The sequence below is a fragment of the Hyperoodon ampullatus genome, assembly GCF_949752795.1.
Source record: "Hyperoodon ampullatus genome assembly, chromosome: 17".
Classification (NCBI taxonomy): domain Eukaryota; kingdom Metazoa; phylum Chordata; class Mammalia; order Artiodactyla; family Ziphiidae; genus Hyperoodon; species Hyperoodon ampullatus.
In genome coordinates, this window is record NC_136930.1 from 8,807,032 (window position 1) to 8,832,592 (window position 25,561).

A 25,561-nucleotide genomic window follows, 5' to 3' on the forward strand; every position below is an offset into this window, starting at 1 on the left:
AAGCAGACTAAAATCTTTTAATAAGCCCCCTTAGAAAGATAGCAGGCCAATGTTACTAAACTTTTTAAAACACTGCTCTTCAAAGGGGATTATTGAAACATGTTTAAGCTCTGACAGCAAATAAGAATACTGACCAACAAACAGATCTCTAGCAAATGAGCACGGATAGTTCTCTGTTTCTGATTTTCCTTTTGTTAGTTAATTTGCACAACGATGAAAGGATATGTCCTGTAGGTAGTTTCCTCACTCAAGCCCACTGCCCACACCCAGGATGCGAGTGGAAACTTGCTACTCAGACCAGTTCTTCCTTACAACTTATGTATGTTCCATGAGCTATTTTCCAATTTATTGGAAGGTCGTTTTTCTGCCCACAAGCAGAGTGTTTAATTTCTGCCCGTGCCCCTGAACAATAGTATAGAAGAAGCCACCAGTTCAGAAATGTATTCAAGCATAGACAGTTATCATTCTAACTCGTCAGTTGAGTTTTCTTCTCCTCTAACTGGAGAGTCCTTCGGGTGTCCATGCTCTCAGCATGTACGTGCTTGCACGCTCACCAACTAGGGAGACTGGATTTGAGGTTCCCCTCCCAGCAGGGCTGGCCTGCTCACCCAGAAGGGAAGTGCGTGCCACCGTTTTGGAGTGTTCAGTCTGGATCATGTCACCTCTGTCATCACTAGATAAAGCGCTTCCCCACGGCCAGGTAATGTGCCATTTTGCAACCTTTATAAGCCCTTTAAGATCATTAGATGGCTTTATCCCTTTAATATTTTATCCTTTGAAGACCACCAGAGGGCTGTGATTTTTCTCTTTAATGCCAACGAGGCATCTGGGACTAGGGAGCAACGTGGAAGAACACGGTGACGCTGGACCCTTCTGGAAGCCAACGAGCAGAGAGGGGGAAGTGGGGGGACAAATAGAGCCAGTTTGATGCCACTGTTAACTATCTGAAATACTCTTCCTATTTATTTTTTTAAGCAGAGACAAAATTTCATCCTTATTTGGTCATTTTGCATGGTGACTTTGCTTTTCCTAAAATGCAAAAAAATTCCTAGCAAAGCCCTCTGACATGGTTTCCGTCTCGACACACATCCCTCTCTCCCTCCCTCCCTCTCTTTCTCTACACCCCACTCTTCCCAGCCTCCTTCCTCTTCCTCTTCTTCTTCCTCTTCCTTCCCTCTCCCTTCCTCTCTCCATCTTGACACACATCGATATTATTAATTGAAGGAAATAGCAGAGAAAGGATGTCAGGAAAATCCGGGCTGAAAATTATTTGAGAATCCATCAGTAAGTGGAAACAGGCTTAAAATCCTTCTATTCACAGGATCAAAATTGTAGCAAAAGCAAAAATAACAAGACTAGGGCTGGTGAATATGTGTGAGGTAAAGGTTACAACAGATTCCATAGGTGACTTTTATCCATTTTAACAAGGATTAAATATATTTTAGTAGTTCTTTGTTACACAATCATTTAATTCCTTTTCTGAGAAGAGACATCTCTAGGTATCATGTAAGGTAAAACCTTTCAGAATTAAAAAAAAAAAAAAAAAACAGAAAAAAAGGAAGGAAGCAGCACGGTACTCAAGATAAAATTATTTCATAGTCAGAGCCTTACATAGAAAGGTTAACATTTCAAATGATGTCTGCAAAATCTCCTTCCAAATATGCTTCCTTTCTAGTCTTTGATTAACTTCACTTCACATTAGCACCATGGGGGGAAGCAGACAGACCTTTTAAAAACTATCGCCATACTAACTGATGTGAGAAAATGTCTCTTGATCTAATGACTTGTGAATAAGATTTATCTTTACACTTTCCAGGACGCAGTTATTAGCCCCCTGGTGAAATGCTCAAATTATACACTTGAAAACATAGACACAAATATACTGCCAAAGAAAATAAATAAACAAAGCCAGGTGTGCCATTCTAATGCAAGTGACCATAAATTCAAATGTAAAGGAAGGAAATCTTAACGATTAGGAGGAAAAGATTCTCTCATGTCAAAACCCCAGTTTTTTTGGTAAAAAAAAATTTAAGTACTTATTTATTGATATATATATATGGTCTTCTATTAGCTTCCAGAAATAAATAGTAGATGACACCCCTCCCTCCAGGAGTCTGTCATTAATTTGGAAAGTTGAAACATACAAGCATAAAATGGTAAAGGAATGGTAATAAGATGTGTTAGGCAGTGATAAGTAGCTTTGTAGATCAGTTACCTGGCATACAAAATAAAGGGGGGACTTCTAATACTCAGTAGACTCCATTCCACTTTTAAATTGTACGTTAGTGTAAACAGTTGGCTTAATAAGAAGAAAATAACTTGTGTAATTATTTCACACAGAAGCAATCAGTGCTGGGCTCTAGTACAAGCAGGACATAGTTCTAAGTGTGCTTGAGGCAGTGGACTCTCTCCAGACAAACGCAGATACTTGCAAATGTTTGCATAGAATTTTGTGCTCAGATCCACTCGCTCAGGTCCCCTCCCCACTCGAGCTTTCATGTCCCCCTTTTAAGGATCACAAGATAAGAGGAAAGACTCAAATGTCTCAGAAGTCAGTCAATAGGATGTGGAGATACTCTGGAAAATTTGAGACTGCTCTGTTTTAAAGAGCAGCAGCTGTTCAGTTTGAGCAGACTGGTGACATGCAGAACTACAGGTCCAATTCTTTTAAGGAAAACTAGATATTTGAAACTTTTTGTGACATCTTCCAAAATAATATTTTATTTTTGGCAACCATCTTAACATTTTAAGAAAATAACACATGAACAAAATAAAGCATATCTGTGGACTGAAGCCAAAGGACACCAGTTTTTTTTTTTTATTGGAGTATAGTTGATTTACAACATTGTATTAGTTTCAGATGTACTGCAAAGTGAATCAGTTATAGATATATAGATATATATATCCTTTTTTGGATTCTTCTCCCATATAGGTTATTACAGAATATTGAGTAGATGTTTCCTCTAGTGATTCAGTGTGGCCTGGGGAAGTCAGGGAGAGCTGTGATGTTTACTGATGAGTTACTTCCTAAATGTGTGTGTGTGTGTGTGTGTTTGTGTGTATGCATGTGTATACATAAAGACATATACAACAGGGAAAGGTTTAGAAAGGAGGCAGCCACCCAGACACTGGAAATATCCGTGATCAACGGGTTGGAATGATGAGAAAGTATGGAATGTTTGGGTAAAAGAGGAGAAATTTTCCCCAACCAGAAGAGAGAAGATTGACTTTGTAGTAGAACAGAGCCTTGGAAGGCAAGTGGAGGTGTTTGTGTAAGCAGAAAAATCTTGAATGATCTTGATTAATTGCATTTTGATCATACATAAAGATTTGTGCCTCCTAAGATATTTGCCGTAAGATGGCACTCCCAAGGAAAATCCAACACTGCATTAGATAGATTAAATTGTGTCAATACCCAACAAACAAAGACACATACTTTAAAATAGATTTCTTCCTTAGCCATTTATTCACTTGTTATCAATCACAAATATGAATTCAAAATCTTGGAGATCTGATTTCAGTGAGAGAAATGCTGGAGCTTTAATTATTTGGATAGCAATCCTGATGTAAAATTCTGCAGAAGGCAAGTTAGAAAATGAGTTGGGTTGAAAGTCAGTTATGCATCCTAACTTCCATTCATGTACAAATATGTGATTAAGTTCATATAATGCAGCTGGGTCCACTTTCATCTTTAATGAAAAGAAAATATCACTCAAAGTATGTGAAAACAGAGACTGAACTTCAAAATATGTTTTTCATGAACACTCACAGAATTCGGTTCTCACATTACTATTGTTTCTGTTTCACTTGTTTGCTTTTTTGTTTGTGTTTTGTTGTTATGGTTTGTTTATTTTTTTTATTGGAGTAGAAGTGCTTTACAATGTTGTGTCAGTTTCTGCTGTACAATGAAGTGAATCGGCTATATGTATGCCTATATCTCCTTCCTCTTGGACCTCCCTCCCACACTCCCCACCCCCCCCATCCCACCCATCTAGGTCATCACAGAGCACTGAGCTGAGCTTCCCGTGCTTTATAGCTGCTTCCCACTAGCTGTCTATTTTACACATGGTCATGTAGATATGTCCATCCTCATCTCCCAATTCATCCCACCCTCCCCTTCCCCCTTTTATTTGCAGTTGTTAGTTGTTATTATTATCTAAGAATGAAAACTCTGAAAAGGACACAAGGGAATACTGTAAAATTTAAATTTTCCTCCCAGCCCTTAAACCAGGGTGGATCAGTTCCCCTCTCCAGTGGCAACAGCTGATATCAATTCTGTGGATAAGCTTCCAGAAATATTACATACATATAATACCAGCCTATAATTGAATTTAGCTACGTATAGAAGAAAGGCCAAGTATTAGTTATGTAGAAGATAGAGATGTGTTTGACTCTCATCTGAGAGGGATCTGGATGCAGGCACAGCAGGCCTACAATGGTGGCTCCATGGTCACCAGAGAATCAGGCTCTTTTAATATTTCCTTTCTCATCATTCTGATTTCAGATCATTCCGTTTTCTTCCTGAAAATCCCCTCATGATCACAATATGGTGGCTAGAGTGAAATCTATCACGTCAACATTCCAGCCAAGAGGAAGGAATAACAAAAGGGCGTGCCTCCCAGCAGTCAGCTCCCTTCAAAGAGCTTTTGGAAAGCTGCATATCACATCTAGTTGACTAGCCTTGTCAGAGGAGGTAGATTTTAAGCCAGGCGCTTTGCCACTCCCAAACTTAGGGATTCTAATAATAAAGAACAAAGGAGCAACGCATATTGAATAGGCAACTAGCAACCCAGGACAGCATACAAGGGAATGCCCATGTGCATTCCCTCTCCCCAATTTTTTTAAACAAACGGTGGCACGCTATCCATACCCGCATTGCTTTGACTCTATTGGCCACATTGGTTAGATTTTAGTAGGACCAAAACCAAAGGACGAAATCAGGCGCTGATTTCTTTCAATGACAGGCTCTGTCCTACCCCAAATGCTCATAACAACAATTGCTTCCTGCCCTCCTTGCTGTTCAAAGAGCTGCCTATAGACCAGCAACAGCAATACCACCTGGGAGCTTGCTAGAAATGCAGGATCTCAGGCCCCACCTCAAATCAACTCAATTGGAATTTGCAAATTAACAAGATCCCAGGTAATATGTATGGCCATTTGAGTTTGAGAGGCAGTGCATGCCCTCAGCCCTTGTAAAGTCCCAGCTTAGTGAGATGCAAGCCTAGTAATATATTAGGAGCCCTCTCCCAACTCACTGTTAGGGTCTGGGAGTAATTCCATATCCTTAGATGAGTAACCAGGGCCAGTGTGAGCATCAGGCTGTATACAGTAGTCCCCCCTTATCCTCAGGGGACAAATTCCAAGACCCCTAGTGGATGCCTGAAACCACAGATAGACCAAAGCCTTTATATATAGTACTATGTTTTTTCCTATACATACATATCTATGATAATTAATTTATAAATTAGGCACAGTAAGAGATTATCAACAGCAATAATAAAGTAGAACATTTATAACAATATATTGTAATAAAATGTGTGTGAATGTAGCCTCCCTCTCTCTGTTTCTCTCTCAAAATATCTTATTGTACAAATGTAATGCCTTTTCCCTCTTAACTAAGCACTTATCACTCACTGTGGCCATAACTTTTGCAGTGTGAGGCACAACAGTGCAACTAGCACGAATTCCTTTCTCCTTCTTCACAATTTCACCAATTTGTTCTTACAATGGATCTTAGCAACCTCAGCATATGGCCTTTTTTTCTTTCCTTAAGTCAAGAACTTTCACCTTTTCACTTAAAGGAAGCACTTCACCACTTGTCTTTGGCATATCCAAACTGCCAACGTCACTACTCGTGCATTTTGGGGCCATCACTAAGTAGAATAAGGATTACTTTAACACAAACACTGGTCATCTGATAACCACGTCAGCTACTAAATGACTAACTAGCAGGACATGATGAACAAAGGGATGATTCACATCCCGGGAGGGTCAAAGTGGGATGGCATGAGAATTCACCACGCTACTCCAAACAGGGAGCAACTTAAAACTGATGGATTGTTTATTTCTGGAATTTTCCATGTAATATTTTCAGACTACAGTTGACTGAGGGTAACTGAAACTGCAGAAAGAGAAGCCATGGATGCAGGGGAACACGTCCTTCCTGATCTATTCCTAACTGTGCCATCAGCCAGCATGCTTGGTTATTTTGTCCTAATTTCTCGGGCTGGATTCTTTCCTCGAATCCCCACGCTTCCCTCTCCTCAACTGGAAGGAAGGTGGCTTTCAACCCCAGCTGCCTCTCTCCCTGGTTTCTGTATCTCCTTTCATCTGGAGCTGCCTTTGCTTCCAGTCTCCTTCACTCTCCTTAAATGCACTGCACTTGTTTTCCATCCTTAAAACCAAGAGCTCTGAGAATGTATCACTACCCCGAAGCTGGATCCTGGCTCGCTTTCCTCTCTTGAATCGGGACAACCTCGGCTAGGGACTAGAGCCAGGATCCCAGCTGACTTTGACTCTCTCCTGAAGTTTGTTTTGGAGCCAGTCCTTCCTTCCCCAGATCCCAGGCAGATTTTTCCTACCCTACATTTGTGCCAAGCCTGGATTGTCCCAGCTTGTCCCCTTTGACACAAGGGCCGTTCAACATCACACCCACATAGGACCATGCTGCTGCTGTCAGAAAGGAATTCATTGCTAAGCCCCACCATTGACCTAGCCTTTCGGTCCACTGTCAGCACAGCAAGCATTGCTTCTAGGCGCTGGGGCCGCTGAAGTCCAGAGGCAGGTGGGATAGAGATGGGGAGGCCTGGCAGAATCTAATACTCACAGTCCAGTTGGAGCTTCATGTCGACTCTGATTCTGTGTGAATTTTGATGGATAAAAAGGCCATTCGAGGGCTTCCTTGGTGGCGCAGTGGTTGAGAGTCAGCCTGCCGATGCAGGGGACATGGGTTCGTGCCCCGGTCCGGGAAGATCCCACATGCCGTGGAGCGGCTGGGCCTGTGAGCCATGGCCGCGGAGCAGCTGGGCCCATGAGCCATGGCCGCTGAGCCTGTGCATCCGGAGCCTGTGCTCCGCAACGGGAGAGGCCACAACAGTGAGAGGCCCGCGTACCGCAAAAAAAAAAAAAAAAAAAAGAAAGAAAGCAACCATTCGATTTGAAAAAATGTACACTGCTAACCTTTCCAAGAGCAATCTCAGCAGAAGAGTAGGGCCAGAAGCCAAATGGCAGTGAATTAAGGAAGGAATGAAAAGCAGAGGAAAGCAGGCAGCTGATAACAACATTCATTTCAGACGTTCATGCGTAGAAGGAAGAAGCTGTAAAGACATGAGAGAATCAAGTGACACTTTTGTAAGATAAGGGAGAACTGAACATTTTTGAAGGCAGAAGGAAAAGAGTCTGTGAAAAGGAGATATTGGAGACAATGTCTCAAAAGAGCAAACTCAAAAGAGCAAAAGAAAGATCTTTGTAAAATCAAGATAAGAAAAAACATTAGAGAGACGGGAGTGATCCTTTAAAGAGGAAAGACTCCTTATCCTCAAATGCATTAAGAAAGAATGAAGGGGGCTTCCCTGGTGGTGCAGTGGTTGAGAGTCCGCCTGCCGATGCAGGGGACACGGGTTCGTGTCCCGGTCCAGGAGGATCCCACATGCCGCAGAGCGGCTGGGCCCGTGAGCCATGGCCGCTGAGCCTGCCCGTCTGGAGCCTGTGCTCCGCAACGGGAGAGGCCATGACAGTGAGAGGCCCACGTACCGCAAAAAATAAAAATAAATGTTTATTGTAGGAATAGTCTATGGAAACAGTCCATTAATGTATTCTCCTCATTTGAAGAGATGGGAAACTGTGAATGAAAAGATAAACTGATTTGCCAAGATGGGCTTAAAGGGATCTCGCAGCTGTCAGGATTTGATGTTATGTAGAAGAATTCCTGAAGATCGTGAGCAAAACATTAACGTGGAATTTGCTAGGTTCTGGAAATGAAGCTGAAGTCCAGGCTGAGGCTGGGGGTAAGCTTGAGGAGGAAGATGAAGCCACAGTTGAAGCTGAGGAAGTTAAAATTCATTTGTTCTTTTTGGGTTTTTTTGGTTGTATTGGGTCTTTGCTGCTGTGCGCCTGCTTTCTCTAGTTGTGGCGAGCAGGGGCTACTCTTCGTTGTGATGCGTGGTATGTGGGCTTCTCTTTGTGGTGGCTTCTCTCATTGTGGAGCACCAGCCTAGGTGCGCAGGCTTCAGGAGTTGTGGCGCACGAGCTTAGTTGCTCCGTGCCATTTGGGATCTTCCAGGACCAGGGATCGAACCCATGTCCCCTGCACTGGCAGGCAGATTCTCAATCACTGAGCCACCAGGGAAGTCCCAGTTCATTTGTTCATATTTATAAGGCATGAGCACTATAGTTCTGCTCTACTTTGTGACCCAAGAGGAGGAGCAAAAAAAGGAGAAGGAGAAGAAGTGATACAGGGTCGGGCTTGGTTTGGTCCATCAGTGAGCAAGATGGTTGGGAGCCTAGGGCCGTTGGGAGGGCAGCATGAGCCACTTGCCATGCACAGTGCCTTCTCAGTGGAGAAGCTCTAATGAAACCCAAGTCTTCACTGTCTCAGGTCTTGCTCGGTGAATATGGAGACATTCTAAACTACGTCAAAGACATGGACTTTGTAGACTGATGACGTACACTTGATTCCTGATTCCACTACTAATTAGCTATGTAAACTGAAACTAGTTATTCTGATCCTTCATTTCCTCACCCACAAAAAAATAGATACTACTACTCACCTTACAAATACGTTGGGAGAGTTAAATTCTGGAGAACTTAGCACCAAGTACCTAGTAAATACTCAAATGTCACCACAAATGGTTACATAGGTCTCTTCTTCTAATGAAATAGAAACATGCACCATAAAATATAAGGAGATATCATCTGTCTTGAAGTATCAGATTATTACCTAGCAATAGCTCTGTAATATATGCCCATTCAGATATTCTCTAGAATTCTCTACAGTGAATAAGATCATTCTCTCAGCTCAGCTCCCATCATGTGGAAAAGTAGAAAGCTATCAAACCCGGTAGGGAACATATACTTTTTGTCAGTGATGCTGAGAGAGATGCCTCGAGAACCCTTTTAAGATGCCATATTTTTAAAGCTCGTTGAACACTATTCTCTCCCGCTGAGTTTATGTGACACCAAAGCTTCTTCCCACACAGTTTCTACTTCTCAGAGAAGAGTAGGGAGACCAGCTTTAACTACCACTGAACCAACCCTTAATGCCTTTCTCCTGGGATGTCCATACAGCAAAACAGTTTCAGTCCGATAACTGGAACAAGAAACCAATAGTCAGAGTTATTGTCAACTATTCTCATTTTTAAACACCTGATATACAAGCAGAGGTGCCATTTATTTTCACCCACAACTACAAAAAATATCCCCTATTTTTTACTTAGGATTTTTGTGGGTACAGTTTAAAGCATCTAGAAATTTCACTGGTTCTTGAAGTAAAATATTTTAATCCAAAAACGTTAGTTGAAAAAATAGTTTTAGAACTACTTTCTTTCAGTCCGACCCCTCTTACCCAACCCAAATATCATTTTTGATTAACACTCCAACTCCCAAATTCCCTTTCTGGAATATGGTTACATGTAAACATTCTGCACTTTGAGGGAGGTTGACGATTGGGCTTGAGATATCTACCTTGAAAATGCCAACTGGGGACAACAAAGGTTGCCGAGAGCCAGCTTTGGCACCACGGGAACAGCTGCTCCTATGAGAATCCCACTGACCCCCCTGGTAGCACATGGCTCTGTTTGAGATATTTGGATTGCAACAGCTTTAGTGTGGCTTGTACAACTCAGAGCTCAGTCCCATAAATCATGCAACTCACTTTTATCAAAGGTAAAGAACCAAGATTGCTGCTTGGGTGGTTCTTTAAGTTTTCCTTCTTGGACCTGGGCAACTGTCTCATTTCTTGAAAGATGAATTTCACAAATTATAGAGAAAGAAAACTCCATCCTTCCACCATCCTACAATGGAATAGATTCTTAAACACATTATTTAAGGACTCTTAGTAACAAAAATGATAGAACCCCTAGAGGTCAACACAGACTCTCTAAGAGTAGATCATAGTGAATTAACCTTGTTGCATTTTCAGTAATGATTGCTAGACTGTGCCTGGATCTAAATACATGGTGCACCTGAATTTCAACAAAACATTTAGCAATCAATTAAACTCCAATAATAATGAATTTGCCTGGACCCTGACAGGCAGTAGAATTTGAAAGGAAATATCACAGCCTTATAGTTCTGGGATCATTCCAAAGCCATCTTAGGAAAAAACTCTTAGTTTGGACAATAAGAAAATGGATAACATTAGTGAAAACCGCCTCCTTTCTAATGATTTCAACATATTATAAGGAATAATGATGACTGTTGCTCATTGTATTGGAAAAGTATCTAGTAAAACTAAAAGTAAAGTCTAAAAACTCCAGATTATTAGACACAAGCATCTTGGAACTATTTTATGCTTTTGACTCAAATCTTGTACTTCTCAGGCTTTTTAAATGCTTTGGAAAGTTTAAATCATCATTTTAAAAGAACAGAGCATGTGGTGCGTGAACACCTGGATAGTACTTAATCCCATGTAAGATTACTATGAAAAAACTCTTGGGACTTCCCTGGTGGCGCAGTGGTTAAGAATCTGCCTGCCAATGCAGGGGACACAGGTTCGATCCCTCGTCCAGGAAGATCCCACATGCTGGGAGCAACTAAGCCCATGCACCACAACTACTGAGCCTGCCCTCTAGAGCCCGCTCACTGCAACTACTGAAGCCCGCGCACCCTAGAACCCATGCTCTGCAACGAGAAGCCAGTGCAATGAGAAGCCCGCGCACCACAACAAAGAGTAGTCCCCGCTCACTGCAACCAAAGAAAGCCCGCACGCAGCAACGAAGACCCAACACAGCCAAAAATAAATAAATAAATAAATAAATAAATAAATAAATAAATAAATAAATAAATTTTTAAAAAAGAAAAATCTTGAGATTATAGTATAAAGGAGTTTGTAACTGTTTTGCCGAGTAAATGCAGCTTTAGATTGTAGAAGAGCTGTATATACAGCAGCAGTAAGGAGAGAGGTCAACATCATGGGCTACAGAGTCAGAGTGTAACTTCCTACCTAAGTGGTTTGGGGACAAATTGATTAACCTCTGTGCCTCAGTTTTCTCCTTCATAGAATGAAGATGATGATAGAACTTGGCTCTTAAAGATATAAGGGCTTAATGAATCAATGGACCTATAGTGTCCTGCTAAGCCCTGTGCTAAGCACTAAACATCCACTAGCTCAGTAACCCTCACAATAATCAATGAAGTATTTAATATGATCATGTTCCCCATTTTATATATGAGGAAACTGAGGCTCAGAGAGGTCAAATACCTTGCCAAAGGTTGCTCAGATAGTAGTGGCAAAGCCAGTATTTGGACTGAGATCTCTCCAACCACAAAGCTGGACTCTCAACCAGCATAACCATTAACTGTAAGATAAGCACTGGATTCCGGGAACAAGGCTGAAACCCCTCCTGACAACCGGATACACTGGAGCAACACCAGAAGCAAGAGTTGCCTCTTGTGGATTCCCCAAGCATTAAATGGAACTCCCGGAATCCCTTCAAAGGAGATCATTGGTCCCAGGGACCCTGAAGTTGTTCTAGAAGTCACGAGAAAAGAGATACAGAGGCTCAGAACCAAGGAGGGTGCAGGAACTGCACACAGGCAAGGTGGCAGTCCTCATCACGGAGACCATCGGGAGAGGTCAGGCGGTCCATGACATGGGATCCTCCCCCGCCTTGGCCCTGAATGGAGGATGGGTGATCTGCTGCAGAACAGTGAAGTCCGGGCAGATCCTAGGCTACACCTCTGCTTCCCTCAAAGGTTCAATAGTTACAAAGGCTGGTGCACTGGTACTGCAGCCAGTTGCTCACAAAGAACACCCTGGGGCCTTCTCAGAACTAGACCACAGTCTCATTCGGTCTCCTGTTCAAGAAGGGAATTAGGTGGAATTGATTCCATGTACTAATTCAGCCAAGCGGATCACAGCTCCTGCCACATGTCACTAGATGGGACTTTCAAATACATCCCTCAAACGAATTAAGAAACCTGTGAAAACCCCACTTGATTACAGACAAGTAGACTTTTATTTTGCAAAATGTCTCCCCTTAAATTCCACAGATCATCCAAGCAGAGGAATGCATGTTTTTCTCTTGGGTTCTCCTAAGATCTGTAAAGTCTATATATCCACATAGAACTCCATCTGCAACAAGGGGTTGAGAAGTCTACGGAGGTTGCATGACTGTCCCTGGATGGTGGGAGCAGTGTCCTCAACCGATAGGGCTCCAGACATTGCCGTTTGTTAATATCCTCTCAACGACTCCCTTGCTGACTGAGCCAGCTCCTCAGTGGGAAGCGGGTGGCAGTGGACAGACACACAGATCTGTATGCCCTGGGGCAGTGCCTGGCTACCTAAGATGGGGCTCAGAGCACGGCCCCTCTGCCATCCACTGCCTTTCAGTGAGTGCTCTGGGGACCTCCGTTCTCAATACGTAAGATTTGGAGATGGACGTCCCACTGTCGGGTTGTGTGGTCCAGTGGCAAGCTGGATTTGAGGGCGTATTGGCAGGAATGTCTCTCCTGAGACACTGAGGGTGCCCACCCTTGACCCTGAGAGGCACAAGAAGAGTCAACATGCTCTAGTAAGCCAAAGAACAGATTCAAAATGAGTCATCAGAACTAGAGGTCTGAGTTGCTAGGGAGTGAAGTCAACAGCTCAAGATGGAACAGAGAAGTTGAGGTGGGTCTGAGTGGGTGCCCAAGCCCAGATTTTACTCCAGTTCCCTAGACCTGACTCCATGTAGAGGATCAGGTATGGAGGGGTCAGAGCTCGATGTGACCTGGAGTAAGTCCCCATATATGCTCACCCAAGACCCTACCCACCACATGCCAACACCATCACAAAAGCAACTCTTTATCTCCAAGCTACATTTACGTGCATCTCACACATTTACAAATTGACTTTTAGGTTTATGTTTAAGATTGTAAAATGGGTAAAAACTAGAAGACATTTTTCTTAATAGAAACATTTTTCTTCAAATTACCTCGTAACACTCAGGTACTATGACCCTACCAAACTATTTACATGATGCCATTGAAGAATCATCAAGCTTGGCAGTGGACACTTAGAAAGGTCCCAGATATGAGTTACCTAAATAGACTTGTTTGTTTGTTTGTCCTGTTTGAACAATGCTCTTATTCCTCAATGACTTGACACCAGAAATGCACTGAGAACAAAGTTTTTTGCAAGTCAGAGTAACTTGTGTGTCCTCTGTAGATTGCTGAGCTGGCTTGTGCAGAGTGTCTGCATCATAAAAGCATGTCATTAAAAAGCTTATCTTCCTTGGTTGAAGCCAGCAAACCATTTGTTTTCCATTTTGACTGTCTACACAAGTGCTTCTCATACACATAAGGGCAATAAATCCCCAAAGCCCAAAGTAATGTGATGCTGTTGCCAGTGTATATTTTTATGGTCATCGTAGAGAAAACAACTTATTTCCATATTCATTGATTCATTTGGAGCCCAGGGTGCCAGTGGGACTCTTAGGAGAGTGAACCAAATGTCTTCAAATAATTTCAGGCTTCACTTGGCATAGGACACTTCCATAAACCGACATAACAAATTCTGGATTCCTGAAGGATAAGTGTGAGCAGCTTGATTAAAAAACAAATAGGTTAGGAATTACTAGGATTCTGAAGATACTCTCCCTAGAGTCATCCGAATAAATAAGAAGCCAGTCCCTCCGGGGACCTCCTCCCCTGAGGATCCTAAGTTCCCAGACTTTTGTTCTGCTGGGCACACAGGAGAAAACAGATAGACATGGGTGACAGTTGCACGAAGAAGCCCTCCTGGAAGTCATAGAGAAAGAAACGTGTCCACACAGCTCTGTGTGATGAGACTGTCCACTTGCAGCCTGTTCTTCAGTCTCGGAGTTTTTAAGTATCTACCTAGGAAGGAAGGATATGCCTGCTGTCCCATCCAGTACAGAGGGTGAGCCATTGCACAAAGCTGAGCCCACACCCCTTCTAAAAGAGGGAGTCAGAAGGTTCCCAAATCAGTAACCATGTGTCATGTGCCTGGACATTCTGTTTGTCATCCTGACCTGACAAGAGGGCAGGCTGCATTCAGACTTGCAGTGAGGATTGGAGCACCAGCATTCCTTATGAAAACCACTGATCGCTTCAGTAAACTGGCTAGAAAATTCTTATTCCATCATATTATTTCTCCTCTCCCCAGTATTCAGGGATACCTGTAGCTACTTTTAATGTACTTCAAATGTTTGGTTTCATGTAAAATCAACCAATAGTTAATTCATAAGTGGAAATAGACTAATATCCCTAAAATCCCTTTTCTTTCTACATGTTTATGATACATCCATCTGTCTAACGTGGTACAATCATTGGCTTGTTCTCGTGTTTATTGCATGACCCAGATGGTATCAAAGCAAAACAGCAAAAATCTGTGGAACTTATCAACTCAATACGAAAGCTACTGCTGTGGTGAGCAGAGCTGGCTTTTATGTTGGCTGAGTGACCCGGGAACCCTGTGGGAATTTCAGCGTTGCTAACATGCTGGAATTGTGTTATTTCAGCCATACTGGTTTCAGCCTTATTTCAGCCATACTGGTTTCCCTGCCCCCAATTTGCTTTGCAATACAGCACTTCTCATCATTTATTCATTCATAAACATTTAATGAGTACCTTCTTTGTACCAGGCAATGTGTCCGAAATGCAAAGTTGAGTTGACAAAAAGTTCTCTCCAGAGCCTGGTGGTGGAGACAAACATGCAGACAGATTGTATAATCATGTGAAATGTGCCTTCAGCGTGGTACATGAGGCCATGCCAAAGTAAGGGAAGGAGCAGATCCTCTTCCTGAAGGAACCAGGTCAGGACTCTCAGAGGATGTGGCCATTCTATCAGCTCTCTCCGAGGGTTCCTGCCTTCAAGTGTCTACTGGGAAGTGCACACATAGCTATGATACAAAGCAATGCTGGGAACCGCCACTGGAGATATAAGAACAAAGTTCTGAGACAGTTCAAACTAGAGGCGTATCCACTGGAGAGATCAAAGAAAGTGCCATTAACCTCAGGACTTAGAGGATGGGCAAGCAGAGATATGAGAACGGGTCAGGGGTTGGTGGGCAGGCAGAGAATGAGGAATGTGTGGGGAGTTGGAGCACAGGCTATGGCAGAGAAGAGTGGGGGATAAGCCTCGAAAGCCAGGTTGAAGCAGGATTAGAGAGGGCTTGGAGACATAAAAAGTGCATGTGTGCTTGGACAGGCGAGAGATTCTTTGGTCTCCATGGCCCCAAATTGTGAATTATGATTAAAAAAAGAGTTTATCCCCATCAGAAAACAAACATGTTGTAGTAATGCCCACTTTTCAAAACAAAAACAAAAATCCCCATCGACCTCACATCTTTCTCTAGCTGCTGTCCCTTTCTCTACTCTCCTTTTAGGCAAACTCCTTGAAACAATCGTTGACATCCTATTTCCTCCTGAACCCAGTCTCATCAGATTTTTGCCCCACCCTCCATCAAAACCACTTCTGTCAGGGTCTCCCATTTCCTCCACTTTACCCAGCCCAGCCCTCAGTAACACAGTGCTCGTTGTCCTTGACCTATCAGAGGCCTTGGATGCGGCCAATAGCCCTGGCTTTCTTGTATCTCTGTATCCCTTGGGTCAGTCCTTTTCTGTCTCTTGCTGGTGAGTTAACTTCTCTCCAACCCCTAAATGTAATATGTTCCAGGACTTATTCCCTGGACCTCTTCTCTCCCTTCACTCACTTCCTTAGTGATCTAATCCAGTCACATGGCTTTAAATACTATCTATAGATACACTGATGACCTCCAAATTTATCATCACTCTTTGCCTGAACCATTTCTCAGGGTTGTGTTTTCAACTAGCAACCCTTAGGGATGAGGTAACGTCTCCCCCATCCCACCCCTGACAAAGAGTAGTCTTGCTTCCTCTTGCTAGAAAAGTAACTCAAAAAAAAATAATAATCACTATAGAGATTTTTAAAATATTTCTGTGTGATGGGTTTTTAGAGGTAAAATTACTGGGTGAAAGAGTATAACTTTTTTGCCAACTTTTTCTTCCAAACGTAGTATACAAGAATATCTATCTGACCACTTTTGCTAACACACACCCACAAAAAAAAAAAAAAAGAATGTTGCAAATTTGGTGATAACATAGTTTCCTTGTACTCTTAATGTGCATTTAATTTATGACTGATGTATGACATCATTCCACAGTTTATTAGTTTTCTTTCTTTCTGTATAGCTTAGATATTTACGTTCTTTGCTCATTTTTCTATTGTTTGTCTTTTTTTTTTATTTAGACTAATGCTTTAAGATGGGTGGGATTGGGGGATGGGGAGGCCTAAGAGGAAGGGGCTATATGTATACATAGAGCTAACTCACTTCATCGTACAGCAGAAACTAACACAACATTGTAAAGCAATTATATTCCAATTAAAAAAAAGTAACTCAATATTCCTCTCCTCAACACAACCCACTATACGTGCAGGGGTCCATCATGGCCCAAGGGGCATGGGGAATACAACAAAGAGGTGTGAAGCTTGTGCTGGCTTCTGTGCCATGAGCAATAAAGTCCTTGGTCTCTGGTCCAGCACCCATGAAAGAGTAACAGGCTAACTTGCTAGCTTATAAAGTAGAGTAAAATCCCAAACCCTGCACATTCTTGACATTAGGTAGCTATGCTTCCTTTTATAAGTAACTTAACACCTTAACCCAAATAAATTACATGCAGAAGCTTTCTGCTCACAAGTGTCCAACTTAATGACTTCAATAGGGACAAAGTCCTACACAGAGCAAAGCGGGTCAGTCTCTGCCTGCCTGCCTCCAATAGGGCCAGCTTTGGCCAAGACTATTTTTTTCCTCCATCTTTCTCCTTTTTTTTTTTTTTTTTAACATCTTTATTGGAGTATAGTTGCTTTACATTGTTGTGTTAGTTGCTGCTGTATAACAAAGTGAATCAGCTATATGTATACATATATCCCCATATCCCCTCCCTCTTTCATCTCCCTCCCACCCTCCCTATCCCACCCCTTTAGGTGGTCACAAAGCACCAAGCTGATCTCCCTGTGCTATGCGGCTGCTTCCCACTAGCTATCTATTTTACATTTCATATATAAATATGAAATATTTAGTGTATATATGTCAGTGCTACTCTCTCACCTCGTCCCAGCTTACCCTTCTCCCTCCCCGTGTCCTCAAGTCCATTCTCTACATCTGCATCTTTATTCCTGTCCTGCTCTTAGGTTCGTCAGAAACAAATATGCTAGCACATATATATGGCCAAGGTTTTTATAAAGTCATTGTGGACTTGAGGAAGAGATGACTAACAAAGAGCTGTTTAGAACCTGTGTTAAATAGAGAAACTTCTGTCATTCCTTAGGGATTCTCTTAAGCTTTAGGGCTTAAATGTTGGTATGAATGCTGGGAAATTTGGGAAAGTATTGGGGAGTTATTATTGTTCAAGAATCCTTTTGGCTTCCCTCAGACCCCTCAGTTCTCTCACCCTAAGGCTAGGTCTGAAAAAGCTCTTCTCTCTGAGTTCCCTAAATGAGCTTTTCTCACCCATCCACTTCACCTAAAACTGATCCCTTAAGACACTCAGGCTTGTAGAGATGACTCATTTTTACCAAGACCCACAATTAGCAGGACACACAGACAATGGATTGTTGTCATCCTAGTATCTGCATGTGAGAAACCTAATCCTGTCAATCCTTCTACAAGGCCCGCAGGCCAAAACAAATCAATCTCATATACAAATCTTACTTGCAAAAACTAATCAATCCCTTCATCAAAAAAAAAAAATGGTGTTGGAATCTAGTCTTATGCCATTTACATCCATTTAATATATTGAAACAGGTGGAATTTATGCAGTCAGAATTTACAATATGGAGGAGAAAATCATTTAAATGTTACAACTATAGAGATGGATGTTTTTAATGGAAAAGAGGTGTCTTTAAAACGAGTGACTCAAAGGTTTATTTAAAGCAGAAATAATCAGGATTATTATCCTGATATTATTTATTTTATGTGTCTTCACTATTGGCGAGAATGCATTTTATTCCATTTCTTGGAGATAAGCAGAAAGCCACAGGGACTATTTCAACTCATGTTCTGGGAAACCAAGAACTATACAACAGTCAGCTTCTACAAATAAGTGATTAACATGATGTCTAGACATGTTCTCATGAGAATAACATTATTAGTTAAACAGTCATTTGGTTAATCATGATAGCAAAAGTAATTTTGGGAATAAATATTTTATTAGTATGCCAGTCAATAAAGCAAAATTAAAAGGATATATTTTAGTTAATTCATTTGTTATAATATTGAGATTATGTCTGACAAGTTCTGTTTGAAGGCCTGGACAATGATCTAATATGTCTAATATGGCATGTCTTTATCTTATTGTTTCTGGTTAATGGTATTGCATATTTCAGTTACTTAGCCAAAATTCCTTTCTTTACATCTCTCAAGATATTATTAAGATCCATTAGTAAACAATTGGATATGACAAATTTTCTGTTGCTATGCACTGCTCTGTTCTTTAAAAACTGGGTGTTCTCACATTTCATTAATAAAAAATAATTCACTGAATAGGGAAGGATAGTGTGGTATCACTATAACTAAGAGGCTGATCTTACTTTCTATTTGTCAGAAGACTCATTTGGGGGCTTCCCTGTTAGCGCAGTGGCTGAGAATCTGCCTGCCAATTCAGGGGACACGGGTTCGAGCCCTGGTCTAGTAGGATCCCACATGTGGCAGAGCAACTAGGCCCATGAGTCACAACTACTGAGCCTGCACTCTGTAGCCCACGAGCCACAGCTACTGAGGCCGGTGTGCCTAGAGCCCGTGCTCTGCAACAAGAGAAGCCACCGCAATGAGAAGCCCACAAACCGCAAGAAAGGGTGGCTCCGGCTCAACACAACTAGAGAAAAGCCCACACGCAGCAACAAAGACCCAACGCAGCCACAAATAAATAAATTTATTTAAAAAAGAAAAAGACTCATTTGGAAAAAGAGAAATAAATCTATCAATGAATTATCTTCAGTATATAGACAATCTTTTCAGAAACACAGTTAACCCAATAATTTTAAAATAATCCATGGTCCTAAAACACAGGGAAGAAATACAAAATAACTAAAACTTAAGTAAAAACATTTTTTTTTTTCAGTACGCGGGACTCTCACTGTTGTGGCCTCTCCCGTTGTGGAGCACAGGCTCCGGACGCGCAGGTTCAGCGGCCATGGCTCACGGGCCCAGCCGCTCCGCGGCATGTGGGACCCTCCCGGACCGGGGCACGAACCCACGTCCCCTGCATCGGCAGGCGGACTCTCAACCACTACGCCACCACGGAAGCCCTAAAAACATTTTTTTGAAAAATTATTCAGTTGAGTTTGCTCCTTTTGCCTTTATAAAAGTACATCTATAATCATCTTCTTATGCAGTCCTTCTAACTTGCTCAATGTCTCATCCTAACCCCAAACCTCTCCCTAAATTTCAACTGCACTTACTCAAATGATGGAATCAGGACTAAATAACTTGCATTTGTCCTTCAGTGTTAGCCATCTGGTCAACCCCTTTTTGTTTAGCCTGGAAGGAAACTTGTATTGGAATAATTAAAAAGTTTCTTGCAAAAAAATAAATTTTTATTTTGTATTAAAAAGAGTCCCTAGAGGTTGCTTAGATTTGTTCCTTTAAATGTATAAATATATAACTAAGCAATTTATGGAACAGTCATTAGCAGTTACTATTTTCCAGGTCTCTTGTAACAGCTGGAAGGCAAACCAGAGAAGGGTGGGGTAGACTTCATTTTCAAGTTAAAATCTCTCTATCAGGATGGGATTTTTTTCAACCCCATCAAATTAACTCTACATATTGATGTATGAAAACAGTGTTTTAGCATTGAGTTCACCGAGTTTGCTCTCAAGGACCCTTCTCATCAATCCTCTGGACTTTCTTCCAGTAAATGCCAATGAACCAACCAGTAAATGCCGATGGACCCAGCATATCAAATGGAATGAGCTAATGTTAGAAGACACCAAAATATGTTCCCTGTCAAAGAGGCTAATAATATGCTAATATACACTTTAGGCATCATTGTCATCTCAAAAGGTATCAATGAAGACAAAATAATAATTTATTCTACTTCAAATCAGCATAAAGGTGTAAATAGATTTTTTTGTAGAGATGTATAGCCTATTAGGAAAGTAGAAAAATAATATTCATTGTAGTATTGAGGTATCATGAAGGCCTTAGCTTTATACTAGAAAAGTTCTACAGCACTCAATCAAAACAGTTTGCTTATCTTTCACCTACTTAGATGGAAAAATAATGATTTGTGAGATTTAACTTAGCTGAGTTTGCTGTAGGGGAAAAATGATTGAACTACGTAAGCTATCAAGCATCTGTGGCCTAACTATTCAATAAGCAACGTCCAAGATAAACACTGCAGTATCTAAATGTTGGTCTGTAACAAAAGTAACAAAACTAGTTCAGACATTTTTCTGTTGTAACATGATTCATCCATTCTTCTACTACCCTTCTCCTTGCAAAGTGAGTAGAAGAGACCCAAAGTATCCGCCATCCTAGTCACACTGCATACAGAGAAACTCTTGATTTGTTTGGCTGTCACTTGGTCTAGCTCTTTAGGGTTCAAAAGATATCTGATCTGCCTGTTTCTATCACTAGGACTCATGTCAGCTGAACTCATTGCACTGCTCTTCAAGCAAAAGGGTCATCTTCAAAGTCAATTCTCCACAGTAGGTTATATAAATCTAATGAGGTACATAAAGGAATCCAAAGTAGAACACATGTATTAAAAGGAATGAACAAGATAATCCATAGGAGCATAAGGAGAAAATATTACTCCTATTTCTTTCTTTCTATCTGTCTATCTATCTATTTTCTAAAATCCTAAGAAAACCCAGCCTTTAACAATATCTAACATGTGGCTTGACTCTGGTAGCCTCACCAGGGCTACATGTTAGGACTTCATGTGTTACTAAAGTACTAGCAATATCCCATGAGGGAACAGGAGCCCCCCTGTATGATGTGGCTGCAGAAGAACTCAAAGGAATATTGTTCTCTTGGGTAGGGTCCTGCTCCAGAATAGCACAGCCAGCTCTCTTCAGAAGGCCTTACCCCTGGACTATGGGCGCATATACACATCCCTGCCTTTGAAACCAAGCAGGACCCTGTGAGGCCCCCTTGGGTACAAAAGCCTTTTCGTGTCCCTGTTTCCTAGTAGGAAAAAGGTTTCAGTCTCTTAAACATTCCCTGAGTTCCAAAGGACAGATTCAGATAGTTACTAATCAGGAAAGGGAGGGGATGCAGGAAAAAAGGGGGAGCAGTCAAGAAAGAAGAACAATATATCTGCTGTTTGTGGCTGGCAGTGTATAATTAACAAAACAATTTAGTATTCAAATAGAATTTACATTCTCAGAGCATTTGCCACAATTAAGTAAATGATTGGTATTTAATTTACAGTGAACATATTTTGATTCCCTTTGTGGTAATTAAACATTAAAATAGTTGTAGTAATAATGAGAGTTGCTACAAATTGCTCTACAAATAGTCAAAACTTAGAAATAGATGTTCTGAATAACCTGTGGTGATTTTGCAATATAAGAACTGTAAATCACAAATCAAAATCTAAGTGAAATATCTGCAATTTTTTTCCCATTTCTGTGTACTACTTTAGAAAGCTATTAAACCTAAGTAGAAATGAAAAGGTTCTTTAAAATCACGGCTATTATTTTAAAACATTTAAATAGCGTTTAAGATTTTTTTCTATTACAAATTCATAGACGACAATACTGTGTATTCTTTGTCTATTGGTTACATAGGCTTTTTAATTATGGACATCTGTCCTAGGTTTTTAAGATATTTTTTTCTCCTTTGCAGTTGGTTGGTTTTGTGTATGCCTGTTATGTGATCAGTATTTTCATGGAAGAAGAGGACACCTGTAAGTATTATTCTACCTACCTGTGGGTTTATTTTATCTGAGATATAGCTTCCAAAACTAATCATTACAGGACCATGAAATCTTTTATATTTGGAATTTTAAATGATTAAAATCAGCATAGTAAAGTTACAATCAAACACTTACAAACTATACTGCACACAAACAAGATGGCACTAAGTATTGAAACTCTCAATCCAAGTCGTGTGGGAGGATGCTCAGAGACAGGGACACCTACAGATGGCTGTTGTTTCATTTTAGTAACTTTTCATCAGAGACCTAAACGTTTCTCTGAGTAGAAAATTGGGGTTGTTTTATCCATCACTAATTGTAAGTATGCTGGCTGCAGAATTTTGTAATCTGACTAATAGCAATAACATCAATACAATAACACAGTCTACCAAGAACTACACATACATAAACTACATAAAATACTGAGAAAACTAAAAGTGACAACCTTCAATGCAAGATGTAAAAAAAAAGAGAGAGAGAGAGATGCTGAAAAAGAATTAATGGAATGATAAAAAGCTAAGTGGTCACATTTTAGCAGAACACTAAAAAAAAAAAAAAAAAAAAGACATATTACCCAAAGTTATGGGGGTAGAGGTTTAGCAACATAGGTTAACGAGTGGCATTCATGGAGCGGCTGCTAATGTCTAAGGCACTTCTTGGCACCACTCCATTATGGGTTCATGTAATACCAAAGAAAAATTTAATTTAAAAAAATAATAAATTATTAGATAAACAAATCATACCCAACCGTCCCAGGGATTTGGTTATACCACTGCAGATACTCTCTGGGTTGCAAAGTTGACTCTTAAAAAAATGAGGATAAGTGTCTAGCTAGCCATTACAACTTCTTTATAGAACACAACTCCAAAAGGGTCTGATGAGTGCTTGCCAACAAATAGGTACAGTGCATGGTGTATGAACTGGAATCCAGTTAACAATGAGGATTTATTTAACCAACTGGCAGAAATATTAGACCTTGAGATTAAACTCATCAGGCAGTGAAAACACGCAAACGTACCACATCATCTCTTTTGTGCTTGCTTGGGGCTTTGTTTTGTTTTGTTTTGTTTTTTAATGCTAGATGAGCTGGAAAGTTTCTGACATTTCAAAAGTGCTGTTGTAATGACAATACTTTTGACTATGAGGTTAACTTCAAAAAGTACATTTTCAGGTGTTCCATTTAGTAGCTCCACAATTTGACAAAGTTAATGTACAAAAAATCAGCAGCATGCTTCCAACTCACAGCTAAGACAGCCTGACAGCGAAAAAACAACCGGTTGAGCAAGAACAATTTTAACTGGAATTGAAAACGAAAAAAAATTATTAGAATTGGTGCTGAATAAATACTTCCCCCAAAATGATACACTGATTGATAAATCCCAGCTGAATACCTTATAAAGTACTTTTGAGTAGGTACCAAAATGATCCTGTTTCTTCTCCTCACCGAACCGATTAGAGGTTCTCAAATGATGCTAATGTTTCATCCCCATTTTATTGTGTGAGGACAGGTAGATTAATCAATAATCTTCTTTTATCTAGTAGAATAAATATATAAAGGGCTTTTCCTTAAAGCTTGTGATTTTAAGCAAAACTTGGAAATGCAAAATGTCATGCAAAATAAAAGGCTCATCCAAATTGGGTAAAAGATTTTTGACCTTCTATCAGCCTTTTTAAGAGAAATAATGTCAGTGTATATGGATCAGATTGCTACTGGCAGATATCGTAGTTTTATTGATTTTAGAGTCTTTAACTAGCTTAAGTTTTTCTATAGAAACCTCTGAATCAGCTATTTCAATGCCCATCAAACCAGCATTGAAGCACCTGCTAGCAGCCTATTCTATTAATGGTTTAATTGTACTGTTTGTTATTAGGGCCCTACCTTAAGTTACCAAGAGACATCTGTATAAAGTAGTTATGTCACCATCAATTCAAATAGTACTTAGAGCCAAAAGGGTCTTGGGTGCTCAAAACAAAGTAAACACGCCCTAGACCAGCCTGACATGATAATCAGCAGGGAGCAAGATGACAGTAGAAAGCAATCACAAATCTTTTAGTCTGATAGTTCTCAAGTGAGGGTAATTTTATATTTTTTATTGAAAGCAGTAGGAATCAAAGTGCAATTTTAATTAAATTGTCCTAGAGTCTTCAGAAGGCAGATGTGAGCAAAAAGAAATGTCTGAAACAAATTGCAATGATCTCATATACTAGTAAAATTTGTGCCAACACTTGGGTTTCGGGTGTAAAAATGAACTGCCCTTACCAACCCACAGTCAAGAAGATGTGTCCTTTGAATTGTGTTTCCAAAATTTAAACATAAAATAAGAAAATAATACTGGTAGCCTTCCAATTTATCTAAGTATGCTTCTGGAAAGCTTCTTCTGAAAGGTAACTGCAAGTAGATAATGTAATGTCACAGTATTTTGGCAGACAATATATCGTTTATCATTTCGATTTCTATTCTAACTAATGAAAATCTCTGCCTTATTCAAAATGCAAAGTTAAGCCTTTCTTGGACTGAAAGCTGTCAGCCAGCCTTAAAAATTAATAACTACCTGCTTCTCTCCTCTGCACTGCTTAAGTGGTTCTATGGGCGTAACATTTCAGCTGATGGACATTTCTGAAGGGTAATAAATGCTTGAGGAAACATTTATTTCCAGCCACCCATCTTCTTAGTTACCTTTCAGCCTCTTTAGCCATTTCCTATAAAGACTATGATTTCAGGTCAAAGACAATGAAATAAAAAGCTCACAAAAGCAAGAGTACTGCTAGGTAGGGTCAATACTTTTCATCATTCATTCTAATGAAAAAGCCTATTTATATATATTTCATTTTTTATTTCCTTTTTTAAAATCTATCAATCTCTGTGAACACTTTTGTGGGACCAGGCTATTTAGAACCTGTAGTCGTAAAAACATGTCAACATAGAGAACGGACTTGAGGACACGGGGAGGGGGAAGGGTAAGGTGTGACAAAGCGAGAGAGTGGCATGGACATATATGTACTACCAAATGTAAAATAGATAGCTAGTGGGAAGCAGCTGCATAGCACAGGGAGATCAGCTCGGTGCTTTGTGACCACCTAGAGGGGTGGGATAGGAGGGTGGGAAGGAGGGAGATGCAAGAGGGAGGAGATATGGGGATATATGTTTAGCTGATTCACTTTGTTATAAAGCAGAAACTAACACACCATTGTAAAGCAATTATACTCCAATAAAGATGTTAAAAAAATGAAATAAAAAATAACCATAAAAAAAGTCAACATCTTGTGTGTGAGCCATCTACTGCTGAAATGAACTTGTGGGCTTGTTAGTGCCTTGTCAGATTTACGAAAAAGAACATTTTTAATTCAAGGAAGTGTAGAGGGGAGGCAAAAAATACTGAAAAATAGTATTAACCTGTATAAATGTTGCCAGGCTTTTTCAGAGGAGCTGTTGCTAGCCCTACTTCTTCTGATATTA

The 25,561-nt window shown here is 40.5% G+C and overlaps 1 protein-coding gene across 1 annotated transcript in view; it reads left to right on the forward strand.

Moving 5' to 3' along the window:
• NKAIN3 (sodium/potassium transporting ATPase interacting 3) overlaps positions 1–25,561 on the forward strand; it is a gene marked incomplete at both ends in the record, with an annotated part of 525,204 nt that overhangs the window by 472,807 nt on the left and 26,836 nt on the right. Inside the window, one exon of the mRNA XM_079722331.1 lies at positions 22,035–22,095. Coding sequence (XP_079578457.1) covers positions 22,035–22,095 — 61 coding nt within the window. The remainder of the gene's footprint in view (positions 1–22,034; positions 22,096–25,561) is intronic.